General features: G+C 42.8%; 1 protein-coding gene across 1 annotated transcript in view; it reads right to left on the minus strand.

Moving 5' to 3' along the window:
- Positions 1-1,314: 1,314 nt before the first annotated feature.
- ANLN (anillin, actin binding protein) overlaps positions 1,315-16,717 on the minus strand; it is a 120,584-nt gene continuing 105,181 nt past the window's right edge. The window contains exons 21-24 of the mRNA XM_073549992.1: positions 11,903-11,989; positions 9,309-9,416; positions 4,168-4,340; positions 1,315-2,977 (exon numbers count right to left, since the gene is read on the minus strand). Coding sequence (XP_073406093.1) covers positions 2,854-2,977; positions 4,168-4,340; positions 9,309-9,416; positions 11,903-11,989 — 492 coding nt within the window. The 3' untranslated portion in view covers positions 1,315-2,853. The remainder of the gene's footprint in view (positions 2,978-4,167; positions 4,341-9,308; positions 9,417-11,902; positions 11,990-16,717) is intronic.

Here is a 16,717-nt window from a genome sequence, read left to right on the forward strand (position 1 = left end):
CCCCTGAGGCTCGGTCGCCACAGAGGTACTGCACCTTCTCCTAAGGTGTAGTGCCCCACCATCCAGGTAAGGTGGGAACTCTTTTCCACACTCCAACACTCGCACCTCACACAACAGGGTAGTTCTGCACAACCACATTGCAGCTCAGTGCTTAGAGAGTAGCAGAGCACCTTTGGTGGTTCCCTGCTTGGAACACTGGATGTGCTGGGAGGTGGGTAGAGTTAAGATACATAAAAGAGTGGGAAAGTGTATGATGACAGGTCAGTCTGACAGGTGGTCAGTCGGGTAGGAAGTCACAGACAGGAGTGAGGATCCCTGGAAGAAGGGATGGAGGAAGGAGTGCTGCAGCTGCCTCAGTGATCTGAGCCAGCTGGCACGGGAAAGGAAAAGGAGAAAGACGTAGAACTGAAACCTAAGCTTCCATAAGAGAGAGAAAGACAAGTACGGAACGAAGGAGTAAGGAGAACAGAGAGGACGTGGGTTGGAAGAGGAACCCTGCCTATAGGTTCTCAGCGCAAGGCCGGGGCCCGGTCCCCGAGGTTGTATGGACACTTATGGTTCTGCAGCAGACACCGGTGGAGTAGTTGGCTGTAAATGCATTACTCCCATCTAAGACTTGGGGCACAACAGCAATTGGTTAGAGAGCCAGGACTCAGGAGAAGGGAGGTCCCCGAAGCAGGCTACAGCTGTCTGCCGTACAAGTAGAGTTCTTGGGAACATCTGTCAGGAGGAACTCCAGAGTACCACGGTACTGGAGATCTTCACACTTAAAGGCGCTATAGAGGAGACGTTCAGGAAAGGTACATAAGTTGGCGGAGTGTTGGAGGGGAGCTTTTCATCTTGCCTGGAGGTTGACCGAGTCCCAGACCTGGAGGACACGGCACAGAAGCGGGCATTACGGACTGTGAGTAAAGCTTTGGAACTACATGCCCTGGTGTCCTCCATTCCTTCCTGCGTCCGTCCGCCTGACAATGCTACATCCCCTGTGCCGGACACTACACCACCTAAGTGTACATCTACACTGCCCTGGGACAACAGCCCTGCCTGTGGAGGGCTATACCATCATCGCTGCACCACACCACCAGTCCTGGAGGATCTGTCTGCAGCGTCGGCTTAACACCTCCCTTGCCGAGCACCACAGGTGGCGTCATGAACTATTCCATTCCATTAGCTACATTCCACCATTACTTGGGCGCCCAGGGCCACGGACCGGGTCACCGCTGCTGTGACACATTCCCCTGACACCGGCCCGGTACCGAGTACCCCATGGCCCCGGGAGGGCGACCCAATAACACAAAAGCAGAAAACTCAAACTTGTTTAATACTTATATACAAATTTTATTTTGCAATGACAGACTCCACATACATCTTTTTACATTTTAAGATAAAAGACACGTACAATAAAGTGAGAGGCCAGCACAAAGAAAGACAACACACTGAAATGTGTATGTGGGTGAAAGGAATGAGACAAAGCAGTTAGTGTTCATCCGTGTGTTAATACAAAGCGGGATTCTATAAATGGTATAAATCTAAAAAGACAGCAAAAATTCAACAGTACGCAAAATAGTGATCAAAATACGAACACCCATCACTCACCAAGAAAGTGACAGAAAACTTATAGGTTCAATATGTTTTAAATGTAAAGCTAAAATTGTAAACTTTTGTTCACATACTGCCTCATCACTCCTAGTCAAATGAATATAATAGAAGCAACAGTTACTGTTTATGGTAAACCTCGCTTCTAATTCTGAAACAGTGTAGATATTGGTGGTCAGCAGCCCCCCGGATTCCCAGCCTTACAAAACTCAGCATGACTCCTAGTGTAAGAGCTAATTAGCTGAAGGATGTGTGAAACTGCATTTTCTATTACTGCTCTTAATGAAGTCCCCGGTAGGTCACATTTCCACTATATTTAAATATTGTCCTTTTACGACTACGATATGGAACTGATCCCAGCACATTAATTACTAAGTGGCTCTTAGATCTGGTACAAATGAAGCAATGTTTTCCTCAATATGTATTACTCTATAGCAGTACAATTAGTAACTAGTTCTGTACATGAGCTGGCATTATAGCAGCTTTATAAAACCACGACATTAAAATACCATGGTCCCTATTTGTTCCTCTTGCTCCCTGGCATACAATTTAAGAGTTCTGATCAAGTTTGGCTAGATGAGCAAAAGCTCTATTGGTGACAATAAAAATGTATACAATGGATTAGCAATAACACACACAAAAAATAAGCTAGGTTATGATTAGATGTATGGATAAATGTACCATGTTTTATATATTAAAAAAAACAAACAAAAAACAAACCTAAGACACGTTTCCATCTGACCATCTGAAGAAATATAAAGTGAAATCGGTGACCACAGCGAGAGTTCAAAAGGGTTAAAAAGAACAGCTCAGTGTGGTGTGACCCACTTTTATAAAGAGGACAGCAGTTTCACAATATTGAAAGCAAACATTTATATTAAAAACTGTGCTCATCAAGGTTTCAACACTGGGTTTTATATTGCACATAATATAGCAGAAACTTAAAGCGCTCCCAAAAGGCACATTCCCGTGACAAACCCAATAAAATAAAAAGACTAAAAAACAAAATGCAAGATCGTAAGCTCTGTTGGCTCACATTGTTTAACCACATACTGCGCTCGACTTTCCTAATAAGTGGTACAAACAGAATCAATGAGATTATTGATTAAAATATAAATAAAACCTCTGAGTTTGAAGGAAATGTGCAACTAATGACGTCACCCATGCATCTATATATTGTACGCCTGCAGTAAAGTAGAACACAGGGAAAGGAATGTGCTGTACAATGTATGGCATGGCCAGCAAATACCCATGTTCTTAGACCTTGACAGCTGGCCTATAACAAGCATCTGGTTGCCACATGCGCAGATCCAAAAGGACTTGGTTTAATTTTTGCATCCAAAAATTCCGTTCATCCTTGGTGTCAGCAGATAGCCAGCTTCTGCAGAGAGGAAGAAAATACGTAAATAAAAAAGCTACAGTATACACCTACATCTGTTCAGACTTCATTTTCATATATATTTACATTTTGCATATGCCCTGGCAAAGCTTGATGCATCATAAGATAAAGTTTTAATAGACCCCATGCAGCAATATATACAAAAAGTGGTATGAATGGCAAATCCCAAACAAGCAGAGAACCAGCATGGCAATAAGATGTATACTGTATATAGTCTATGCCAGTGCTCCACTAAGCTGTGAGCAGAACCTGGTGCATTTACAGCCGCCCTTATAATAAGTGTGCTCATCTTTATCATAAGTGCATGTTATTTTTAGATGCAATACCCAGGCCGGCACCAATTCTGCTGAGGTTCAATTACTACTGCTGATAATGGTTCGAGACAGACCATAGAGGATTCATGTATAAGCAGAACAATAAAAACGCCACCAAATAGATATAACACGCTATAGAGAAAGGAAACGGTTAGGCTAAGTTTACAGTTTTTTTCAGCAATTTTGCTGCTGTGTTATTTTATGTAAATTAAAAGCTGCTTTTTACAGTACCAGCACAAGCTATGGGATTTCAGAAATCTCATGTACACAATTGCTTTTTTTCTCTCAGAATGAATTGGAAAATTCATGGTTTTTTTTTAAACTGCATCATGTCAATTCTTTCAGTGCTTTTTCACTATACAAAACAATGAGAAAGTGAGAAAACACTGCACAAACGCAACCATGCATTTTTATGAAAACTAACATTATTAAACTTACTGTAAATCAATAACTCACAATCTACACCAAAAAAAATTAAAATGCATAAAAAGAAGGTGGCAAAAACACACAAAAAAGTTCCATTACTGCCAAAAAGAACAGGTTTTGCCTGGAGAAAAAAAGGCAGCAAAAAACCCTACCTAAGCATATAGCACTATGAATACCTGGACTCAGTTGGGTTTACACTGGTTAGTTCTCAAAGGCCAAAATAAGACAATGAAAACATTTCAGTAATAAACATTGATAGCTGAGAAAAAGAACAATCTCGCCCAAAAATCACCATGTACAGTACGTAAAGGGGAAGGCCAATTATGCTCCATCATGTTGCATGGAGGAGGCACATTAGCGATCTTGAGTAAACAGCTTCCACTAATTGATGTATACATCCACTATCAGGTATGGGAGGAATGGGGCACTTACTTTGTGACACACAGCGTGTCTCTGCATTGGCTGACAAGCGTTTCTCTGTCACCTTCTCTTTGTGGACGGACTGTTATTAGTTCAAACGTATTGGGCCTTGCGCAGAACTCGCGATTAGCTGGCTCTATTTTTTTGCTTGTGCAGTTTGCGAGATTTATTCTTCCAATTGGATTCTATGAAGCAATGAAAAGAAAAATGAACATAAGAACATTTTGGTTTTAAGTATTTCTGACTACCAACTTACACTGTGTGCACAATTAGTAGACAAGTATTTTAACCAGAACATAATTTTTCTGCAGATTGTCCAACTCCAAACTGTATAAAGCTGAATTCCTGAATTATGTTTTCTTATTGCATCAAATACTTTTTTCATGCAATAAAATGCAAGTTAATTATGTAAAAATCATACAATGGGATTTTCTGGTTATTTTTAGATTCTGTCCCTCAAAGTTGAAGTGTACCTACAATAAAAATTACAGCCCTCTTCATTCTTTGTAGGTGGGAAAACTTACCTTTTCGCCCCACTAATACATAGATAGATATAGATGCTAGTGTGATACATATATCTCTACTAGCTGAAGAGCCCGGCCATATTAAATGACTACAGTTATAACAAAATTAATTATATATATACACACACATATACATATATATATATATATATATATATATATATATATATATATATATATATATATATATATATATATATATCACGCCCACTCCGCGTAGCCACATTCACTATAATATCCCACATCATCCCATCAGCCAGAGCCACCGGACTGCTACCCCTAATATCCCACATCATCCCATCAGCCAGAGCCACCGGACTACTACCCCTAATATCCCACATCATCCCATCAGCCAGAGCCACCGGACTACTACCCTAATAACCCACATCATCTCATCAGCCAGAGCCACCGGACTACTACCCCTAATATCCCACATCATCCAATCAGCCACCGGACTACTACTCCTAATATCCCACATCGTCCCGTCAGCCAGAGCCATCGGACTACTACCCCTAATATCCCACATCATCCCATCAGTCTGGGGTCAGAACCAGAGTGCTGAGTGGAACAGTCCTAACTTCCATGCCGGGGATCCCTTTAAGAGAGGCCTGGGATCAGAACCAGAGCGCTGAGTGGAACGGTCCCAACTTCCATACTAATGATTCCTTTAATAGAAGTCTGGGGTCAGAATCAGAGCGTTGAGGGAATTGCCCTCACTTCCACACCGGAGATCCCTTTAAGAAGGAAGATGTGCCATGGGATGGAGGATGTGTGATGGGCATATAGGCACGGGAGGGGGCGATTCATTTCTGTCATGTGCCCTCTGCTCCTTTCTGAGGGGCAGACAATGGCTGGGAGCTTATGTTCCTGGGGATGCTAGATTTCTCCCACCATGTCAGTGTCTGCTGAGGCGTTGTGGAGCGGGAAATCTGTTGCTCATAGCAACCAATCACAGCTCAGCTTCTTTTAAACAGCTCTGGTGAAATGAAAGCGGCTTAGTGAATGGGTGGGGCTAAGTGGAGAGGGCGTGGCCAATACAAATACATTCATTTTTATATATACAGATCCATCTCTTATCGATGTCTATCCGTATGTATGTGTGTAGTGTGTGTGTGTGTGTGTGTGTGTGTGTGTGTGTTGAAAAAAAAATATATATATATATATATATATATATATATATATATAAAAAATTCTAATTCAAAGAAGAAGCTTTATTGGCAGGACTAAATGCACATTAGTTTTGCCAAAGCAAGTGTACAAAAAGGGGATAGGGACTGTAGGGATGTTGGGTAGGGGCTATAGGAAAAGTGGATGGGGGCAGATCCAGGATGGGGCTACAGAAGTCCATGGCATAGGGAAGGTGGATGAGGGGATGGGGGCAGATCTGGGATGGGGCTATAGAAGTCCATGGCATAGGGAAGGTGGATGGGGGGCATGGGGCAGATCCAGGGTGGGGGCCATAGAAGTCCATGGCATATCATAGTTCTCTTTCTCGCAGTCTATGACATTTGCTCACATATTGTGCTGCTATCTCCACTGCTCTCTCTTCTTCCCCCAGCAGGATATATGTTTTCTCTTCCTCCTTCATGGTGATGAAATCCGGGAAGAGATGTGAGTCTCCTGAAGTGAGTGTTCCTCACTGCTGAGTATTTGGGGCAGTGTAGCAGGAAGTGGGTCTCATCCTTCAGGGCCTCCTGGTCAGTGTTGGCACAGTCTTTCCTCCCTGGACTTGTAGCTCTGCCTGTGTCGGCCGGACTCGATGGCCAGACTGTGGGCACTGAGTCTATATCGGCTCAGGATCTTGCGATCTCTGGGGACTGGGAGTTTCTCCAGATATGGGGCCAGTCTGTAGTCTCTCTGTAGACTCCGGTACATGGTCAGTTTCTGTGACCTGATGTCGTTCTTACAGTCATTTACGTACCTCTCCTGGCCTTCATCTACCATCTTCCTGATTCTGGCTTTTGTCAGGTTGTTGTAATTGGTGTTCTGGTCAGGTTGGGTTTGGGTGAGCGGTTCCAAGGGTCCCGGTTCTTCTGTTTCACCTACATGTGTCAGGGCTTTATGGTGATGGGAGCTTGGATTGTGCCTATGTAGGTGAGCCCGGAATGACAGTGCCCTCTTTAGAACCGTTAGGTATAGAGGGAATCTGCCCAGCAAGCACTGATGGAGGTGCTCCGATGGACTTGGAGAAGGTGCTTGCAGAATTCCAGGTGGAATATTTTTGTTGGGCTTGAATCCCACCTTGACCAGTCTGGGTAGGTGTGAGGACCCCAGACTTCGCTGCCATACAGGAAGATTGGGGCGATGATAGAGTCGAAGATTTTTAACCAGACCCTCACTGGTGGCTTCAGATGGTAGAGTTTCCATCGGATGGCATAGAAGGTTTTGCATGCCTTGTCTTTCAGGGTCTCTATGGCTTGTTTGAAGCTCCCTGACCGGTGAATCTCAAGTCCCAGGTAGGTATATTTGTCTGTTCCTGTAAGGGCGCAGTTGTTGAGGACAAATGAAGGGTGCAGGTCTGATTTTCTCTCTCTCTTCTGGAACACCATGATGTTGGTTTTCTTTAGGTTGACCGGTAGTGCCCAGGTGGAGCTGAATTTCTCTAAGATTTTCATGTTGTCTTGGAGGCCTTTCTCGGTTGGTGACAGAAGCAGCAGGTCATCTGCATACAGCAGGAATTTCACCTGTGCATCGTGGAGGGTGAGACCTGGTGCTGTGGAAGATTCCAGAGCGGTAGCCAGCTCGTTGATGTAAATGTTGAAGAGCGTTGGGCGTAGGCTGCAGTCTTGTCTGACTCCCCGGCTCTGCTGAAAATAAGCCGTTCTTCTGCCGTTCACACTCACACTGCAGAGGTTCTTGGTGTATGAGCTTTTGATAACATCGTAGGTCTTTCCTCCTATTCCACTCTCCAGCAGTTTCAGGAATAAGCCTGGGTGCCACACCGAATCAAAGGCCTTTTTAAAGTCCACGAAACAGGCGTATATCTTCCCGTTCTTTGTATTGTGGATGTGTCTCTGAATGAGGCTGTGCAGGGTGTAGATGTGGTCGGTAGTGCGGTGGTTTGGCATGAACCTTGCTTGGCTCTTGCTGAGGACATTGTGCTCGGTGAGGAAACGGAGGATCCTCTTGTTCAGGATGTTGTTGAACAGTTTTCCCCAAGTTGCTGCTGACACATACTCCTCTGTAGTTGGCAGGGTCATACCTGTCCCCATTCTGTGGATGGGTGTGATGAGGCCTTGGTTCCAGGTATGAGGGAAGTAGCCGGCACTTAGCACAATATTGAAGAGTTTAACCATTGCGGCCTGTATTTCTGGTGGGCTGTACTTCAGCATTTCTGGTAGGATTCCATCCAGGCCACCGGCTTTTCTACATCTTATGGAAGAGATTCTCTCTGCTACGTCCTGTAATATACAAAGGGGGCTAAAGGAAAAGAGGAAAGCGCAATAGGGTCTTATCCGGGTGGTGATTCAGAATAAATATAAAAAAATCCACTCACCTATTCCAGGAGAGATAAGGGCACATGAACCAACTGTCAGCCTGCTGCACGCCCGAAGGTCCACTCCGTGACCGCCAATGTGAATCCTTATAAAGTATTTTTCTCGGACTTACTGTGCGCTGCTTGACAAAGTTCAATTTAGTACGACATGAGAAATTTTAACTGTTTAATTCCCAACGCGTTTCGAAGTGTCTATTACTTCTTCCTCAGGGGATGACATGAAGTCATGTCATCCCCTGAGGAAGAAGTGATAGACACTTCGAAACGCGTTGGGAATTAAACAGTTAAAATTTCTCATGTCGTACTAAATTGAACTTTGTCAAGCAGCGCACAGTAAGTCCGAGAAAAATACTTTATCCATAAGGATTCTACTTCCTGTAATGTAACAGGTGTATCCACGAGGTTTTGGAAATTTTTTACTTTTTCCTCCATTGCTTTTAGTTTTGCCATTATGCTTTCCTGTTCTTGGCTTAGTTCTTCCTTTGGAATGTCTTTATAGAGGTCTCTGAAGTACTGGAGTCAGATGTTGCCATTTTGGATATGGATGTTGTTTTTCTTGTCTTTTGTGCCCATGTGGTTCCATAGTTCCCAGAAGGAGTTGTCTTGGAGGGCATCTTGGAGTTGGTTAACTTTGATGGAGATGTAACTCTGCTTCTTCCTCCTGAGGATGCCTTTGTATGGTTTCATAGGCTTCCCTATATTCTATATCTCACTTCAGTTGGATAATCGTCCTTAAGTTTAAATATTTTATTGCCATAATACTAAAGAGTCTTAAGCGAAACAAATGAATGTAACATCTAACAGCCTAATTTTTTTTTCATTAGTTATGTATGTACATTAAATCCAAGAGATCTGGTTTTCAGAACAGGAACTTTAGCTAAAGGGTTACTTTTCCCTTCCAATATTTTATTTCTTTAACATTTCACCTAATCTCATGGGAATGGCACCATTGTGGAGGAACAGACACACCAATAATGTGCATATTGGGGTGCTAGAGACAGCATTTGCTTGTTGGTTTCTGCCCACATAGATATTGACAAAAAAAGAAAAGCCAAGGTGGGAATCTGGTAGCTGAGATACACACCCGATGCTACATGGACACACAGAAAAGAAGTGATATTTCAAAAACCAACCTTTCTTTTTTCATCATCTGGGTATGTCCAGAATGAAATGCAGTAACCAGACAGTACACACCAGCGACGATGCCAAGCCCCAAAGCCACTTACATCTTCAAACATTGTCTAGAAAAAAGGAAAAATCATCATTATATCCAGCCTACTACTAGGATTCCTTTATGAAAGTCACTCCTGTTTTCATGATAGCAATAGTACTCCTTTCCTTTGCCAAATACACAGACAGTATGTGGATCTTTTTAAATCCTATGTGTGATCAAGGCTGATAACAGGCAGTCCTCTCTGAGGCAGGAACGTGTGTTTTACAGTGCGTTGCGAAAGTATTCGGCCTCCTGGAACTCTTCAACCTTTTCCTACATATCATGCTTCAAGCAAAGATACCAAATGTAAATTTTTGCTGAAGAATCAAGTGGGACACAATTGCGAAGCTGAACGAAATTTATTGATTTTAAATGTTTGTGGAAATTCAAAAACTGAAAAGTGGGGCGTGCAATAATATTCAGCCCCTTTAACTTAATACTTTGCTGCTCCACCTTTTGCTGCGATTATAGCTGCAAGTCGCTTGGGGTATGTCTCTATCAGTTTTGTACATCGAGAGACTGAAATTCTTGCCCATTCTTCCTTGGCAAACAGCTCGAAGCTCAGTGAGGTTTGATGGAGATCGTTTGTGAACAGCAGTTTTCAGCTCTTTCCACAGATTCTCGATTGGATTCAGGTCTGGACTTTGACTTGGCCATTCTAACACCTGGATACGTTTATGTGTGAACCATTCCATTGTAGATTTTGCTTTATGTTTGGGATCATTGTCTTGTTGGAAGACAAATCTCCGTTCCAGTCTCAGGTCTTCTGCAGACTCCAACAGGTTTTCTTCAAGAATGGTCATGTATTTGGCTCCATCCATCTTCCCATCAATTTTAACCATCTTCCCTGTCCCTGCTGAAGAAAAGCAGGCCCAAACCATGATGCTGCCACCAGCATGTTTGACAGTGGGGATGGTGTGTTCAGGGTGATGAGCTGTGTTGCCTTTACACTAAACATATAATTTGGAATTGTTGACAAAATGTTCAATTTTGGTTTTATCTGACCAGAGAATCTTCTTCCACATGTTAGGCGAGTCTCCCAGGTGGCTTGTTGCAAACTTTGAACAACACTTTTTATGGATATCTTTGAGAAATGGCTTTCTTCTTGCCACTCTTCAGTAAAGGCCAGATTTGTGCAGTCTGCTGTAGATCTCTGCAGTTCATCCAGAGCAGGGTTCCCCAACTCCAGTCCTCAAGGCCCACCAACAGGTCATGTTTTCAGGATTTCCTTAGTATTGCCCAGGTGATAATTGCATCACCTGTAGAATACAAGGGAACTCCTGAAAACATGACCTGTTGGTGGGCCTTGAGGACTGGAGTTGGGGAACCCTGATCCAGAGTGATCATGGTCCTCTTGGCTGCATCTTTGATCAGTCTTCTCCTTGTTTGAGATGAAAGTTTAGCGGGACAGGCGGGTCTTGGTAGATTTGCAGTGGTATGATATTCCTTCCATTTCAGTATGATAGCTTGCACAGTGCTCCTTGGGATATTTAAAGTTTTGGAAATCATTTTGTATCCAAATCCAGCTTTAAACTTCTCCATAACAGTATCACAGACCTGCCTGTCGTGTTCCTTGGTCTTCATGATGCTCTCTGTGCTTCAAACAGAACCCTGAGACTATCACAGAGCAGGTGCATTTAAAAGGAGACTTGATTACACACAGGTGGATATATGTATCATAATTTGTCATTTAGGACAACATTGGATCACTCAGAGATCCACAGTGAAGTTCTGGAGTGAGTTTGCTGCACTGAAAGTAAAGGGAACGAATAATATTGCACCCCCACTTTTCAGCTTTTGAATTTCCACAAACATTTAAAATAACCAATAAATTTTGTTCAACTTCACAATTGTGTTCCACTTATTGATTCTTCACCAAAAATTTATATTTGGTATCTTTATGTTTGAAGCATGATATGTGGGAAAAGGTTGAAACGTTCCAGGGAGCCGAATACTTTCGCAAGGCACTGTATAATCTATCTGTAAACCTAAATCATTTGTAGAACAGGTTTGCTCTATATTAACAATGAACTCAACCAATGCAACAGATATCAGTTGGAGCTTTTTGAATGACATGGAAGATCAGTTACATTCATTATAAAAGATTAGGTGCCATATGAAATTTCTAACAAGCTGCTGGGATTTGTTTTGGGTAATGGAAAGCACAGAAGAATTTTAGCCCAATTTCATTATAAAAAATTCTCTCGCTGTGCAGAATATAATTTCTGTAAATATCAGAGCATGGCTAATTGGAACATGGCCAGAAGAGAAATAGTACTGAGCAGGTTTGTGTTAAATACTGGCTAGTATCTAAAACACAATCAGGTATGTCTCACAGCTTAAAAGTTGAGGGAGAGGTCCCCTAACTTTTGAAAAGTGGTCTTAGTGGTTAGACCCTCACCAATCTACCATTTAATCAGCTATCTGCATGTATTAAAACTTACTTTTCATTAAAAAAAAATATTAATTACCGTACTACTTCATATGAACTATCAGAAGTAATATAACACTCACCAAGAAGCCCTTTTCTTCCACAAAAGAATTCACTTGGCATTTAAGTTTTAGACAAATGTGACCTTCTAAAGGAGACAAAAACGGAACCTACAGGAGGAAGAAAAAAAAAAAGTTATTATAGTATAAAAAAATGTAAGAAGAGACTCCAGAAGGTAAACTTGATGTTGGTATAATATGCCAAACGAGAACCAAAATCTACTTCAAAATCTCCAACAACCATGGGCTCTCCGACCAGCAATACATATATTTGTAACCAGGCTTAGGCAACAATTGTACTGTGTAATGGCCGTGTCTGACCGTACAGGAACGTGGTCTGATCATACCACAGCTACTGGGCAGTGGGGAACACAAGAGTGTATAGACATTACAGCACAAGAGTGTAGCTGTACTGTCTGTACTCTTGTCCTCCACTGGCCAGGAGCTGTGGTATGATCAGACCACTTTCCTGTACGGTCAGACACAGCCATTACATGGCACACAGCAGAGAAACATTTATAAGATTAACTCAGCACAGGGACATTTTTTTTCTTTTTTTAACACATCCAATTGTGGGAATTACTATTGCAAGGTCATTGATTAACCCCTTTCCGACATCTGACATGACAGCTGACATGTGCCCGCAACAGCCATCCACCCGTGGCTGTTAACTAGCTAAATGTGCAGCAGGCACAATTTTCAGAGTGTTTTTTTTTTTTTGTGAATTAATGTTTACCATAAAAAAAAAAAAAAAAAAAAAAAAAAAATTTAACGGCACATTACACATGCGATCAGGCTGCAGAATAATTAAATATATTTATTATGTAAAATAGGGGGCAGGTCACAGATCCCTCAGTAACCTGTCAGAAGCCATACTGATGAATAGCTAAGCAGAGTACCACATGAAGATCCTCACAGGCCGCCCCGGCGCACGAGCATATCATTAACTCAGAACGGAAAATAAAGATTAAACAACCACAAGACGGATTTCAATCAACCAAGGTATCATTTTAATATGTATAACAACCTGACGCTGTATGTGGATTACTCAGCACAATCCTGCTGATAGGTTCCCTTTAACATGTGGGTCATTCCGTGTCAAGTAAACCAATTAATTGTTCTCTGGTAATAGTGTGTTAGAGAATGCAAAATGTGAACAAAAAAAAAAATTCTATATATTTTTTATCATTAATTTTCAAAGGTTTGAAAAAAAGAGAATTTCTGTATTGCATGCCTTTACGTTTCTCCTCATAACTCAGGTCAGAACCAAGATAAAGAAACTTAGCTTAGCGTTTAACGTGCGATTTTGCTGTGAAAACGCAAAAAAAAAAAAAAAACCATCCCATGCAATCCTATGACATTCCGCACATGCTGTGCTAATGCTGCGTATTTTTCCGCGGCAGAATTGCATCGCGGAAAAATATGCAGCATGTTCATTCTTAGTGCGGAATCGCGGGAAAATCCGCACACATATGAATGCATTGTTCCGCTTACTTTGCATGTGGCTGTGCACACCATACGAAAAGTAAGCGGAATATTTGCGGATGGTACCCACGGTCTCTGGGTACCATATCCCTCTTTAAAAAAAAAAAAAAAAAAAAGAATGAAAATAAAAAAAATCGTGATATTCTCACCTTCCGGCGGTCCTCGCAGAGTCAGCAGGCCTCAGCGATGCTCCCAGCAAGTCCCGTTCCTAGGCATGCCTTGCGGCAATGACCTTTGATGCCGTTGCGGTCGAGAACGCGACGTCATCAAAGGTCATTGTTGCAAGGCATGCCTGGGAACGGGACTTGCCGGGAGCATCGCGATGATCAGAAACGCTGTGCGGGACGCCGGAAGGTGAGAAAAACACTTTTTAATTTTTTTTATTATTATTTTAAACTTGATATCTTTTTACTACTGATGCTGCATAGGCACCTCAATAGTAAAAAGTTGGTCACACTAGGCAAACACTCTGTTTGACGAATGTGACCAATCTGTCGATCAGTTCTCCAAGCGATGCTACAGATCGCTTGGAAAACGCTAGCATTCTGCAAGCTAATTACGCTTGCAAATCGCTATTTTTTCCACGGGAAATAGGTGGGAATTTAAAATGCGGTTTTCTCGCATATTTCCCGTGGAATGGAATTCCCGCGGGAATTCCACACGTGTGCACATAGCCTTACACATAACCGTACAGGCTTTCAACCATTATGTCACAGGAGTATCTGGAATGCTTTTAAAAAATTTTGCGTTTCAGTCAAAGAGAAAAAAAAATTATAAAATCTAAACATTAAAAAAAAAAAAAAAAGTTCAAATGCGGCCGCTATGCTCCTAGCCATATCTCTCCCAAAAAATTAAGCTGGGAACTCAAAGGGATCATAATTTTTAAAAAAAAAAAACAACTATATGAACAGTGTTCCATTACTTGTCCTGATCTCAGACCAGGCAAATTATAAGATACATCTATAGTGGATACAGAGAAAGGTTTTTACAATAGTGATGAAGTGAGCAGAATTATACCTGGCAAGAAAGACTGTCTATTTAGGTGAACGCAAGAAAACTCTTGCCCACAAGAGGGCGGTTCTTGCCAATTTGAAAAAGATACCTATGAAACGGCCATTGTTAGAAAGAGAGAGATGGTGGACAAGATTACATGTCACCCAGTAGAAGGGACAAACTGATGATAAAAGCTCAATGTAAAGACTTACTATTAATTGCTTAAGACTAGCTCATATTTTAATTTATTGCTTGTTGATTTAACTATTGTACTTTTTTATAAAAAAAAAAAAAACTTGAAACCACCATGGTTACTTACCAGTAGCCGGTTTTTCCGGAACCCATGACAGCACACCTCGCCCCGCCAGGACAGGAACCTACTGAGATATAAGGGGCGGCACCCCGCCCCCGCTTCAGTTGGGTTACAGAGCATTGAGAGGACTTCCCAGTTAGTTACATGTTAATCCAGCACCACATCACACAAATGCACCCTACTAATTGTGCACACCCATACGGTGAAAAGGGGGGGGAATATACAGGTGTGGTCATGGGTTCCGGAAAAAACGGCTACCGGTAAGTAACCATGGTGGTTTTCCCTTCATCCATGACAGCACACCTGAGAGACATTTGGAGACTTCGAACACCTTAGGGAGGGACCACCGCTTGTAGCGCCCTTCTACCAAAGGTTAAGTCAGCAGAGGAGGATAGATTTAATCTATAGTGCTTAAAGAAGGTGGAAGGTGAGGCCCAGGTAGCGGCCTTACAAATCTGTTCAATTGATACCTCTGCCTTTTCAGCCCAGGAGGTCGCCACGGCTCTGGTGGAATGAGCCTTGATGCCGTCAGGAATCGGGATACCACTAGCTGAGTAGGCTACACTAATGGCCTCCCTAATCCATCTAGCAATAGTCCATTTTGAAACCCCATAGCCTTTCCTGGCACCCTGAAAAGCTACGAATAGGGATTGGGACTTCCTCCACTTACTGGTGACAGATATGTATTCTAGCAGGGCTCTCTTAACGTCCAAACTATGGAACTTTTCTTCCCCTGGATTCTTTGGATTATCACAGAAGGATGGGAGGACAATCTCCTGACCCCGATGGAAATCTGATGCTACCTTAGGCAGATAAGCGGAGTCTGTCCTTAGCACCACCCTGTCCTGAAAAACTTGTGTATAGGGTGGATTTACTGAGAGAGCCTGCAGGTCGCTTATTCTACGGGCTGATGTAAGGGCCACTAAAATGATTGTTTTTAGGGTCAGAAACTTTACGGGGAGCTGATGTAATGGTTCTTTTGTAAGGGCCTCTAGTACTAGGTTTAAATCCCAGGGAGCTATCTTGGGTATTGGAATAGGCTTAGCCCTATGACATGATTTGATGAATCTGGCTATCCATCTATTTGCTGCCATGTTGCAGTTATAGAGCGCCCCTAGTGCAGATACCTGAACCTTAAGCGTATTTATCGCTAACCCCAGCTGTAATCCTGCCTGTAAAAACTCCAAGATGGCACTAATCGGGGGTTCTTGTTCTAACGGCTTACCTAGGAACTGTAGGAATTTATTCCATGTTCTGCCGTAGATATTAGTAGTTTCCGGTTTCCTTCTTTTAAGCAGGGTGGCCACCAACCCCGGAGAGAAACCTTTACCCCTTAAAAGCGACCTTTCAAATTCCACGCCGTCAGATAGAATCCCTTGAACTGTGCGTGGAGTATCGGGCCCTGGGCTAGAAGGTCCGGGATTTCTGGCAGAACCCATGGATCGGAGAGGGACATCCTCCGCAGTAGAGCAAACCAGGGCCTCTTTGGCCAAAATGGGGCTATTAGAATTACTCTGGCTTGTTCACTCCTGATCTTCTTGACCACTGTTGGCATCAGAGCGACTGGGGGGAACGCATAGGCCAGCTTGAAGTCCCACTGAATATGCAGAGAGTCCACTGCCCATGGATCTTCTCTTGGGTTTAGGGAGCAAAACCTTTGTGTTTGCCTGTTGTGTTTGTTGGCAAAGAGGTCTATCACTGGTTCCCCCCAAAGCTGCGTTATTTTTTGGAAAATGGACCGATTTAGGACCCATTCTCCCTGCCTCAGAGTATTGCGGCTTAGGAAATCGGCCTCTATGTTTTCCGACCTCTTTTATGTGTAAGGCTGTTAAGGAGTGTAAGTGTTGCTCCGCAATGCCCAGGATGTCATCTGCAGCTTTCATGTGGGAGTATGATCTTGTTCCCCCTTGGTGGTTGATGTATGCCACCGTCACTTTGTTGTCTGACATGATGCGGACATTGCAACCCCTGAGTAGGGGGAAAAAGTGGGTTAGGGCTTTGTTCACAGCCCACAATTCTCTGAGATTGGAGGATGCCCTCCTTTCTTG

The sequence above is a fragment of the Dendrobates tinctorius genome, unplaced genomic scaffold (assembly GCF_039654945.1).
Source record: "Dendrobates tinctorius isolate UK_male_01 unplaced genomic scaffold, ASM3965494v1 ptg000162l, whole genome shotgun sequence".
Taxonomy (NCBI): Eukaryota; Metazoa; Chordata; class Amphibia; order Anura; family Dendrobatidae; genus Dendrobates; species Dendrobates tinctorius.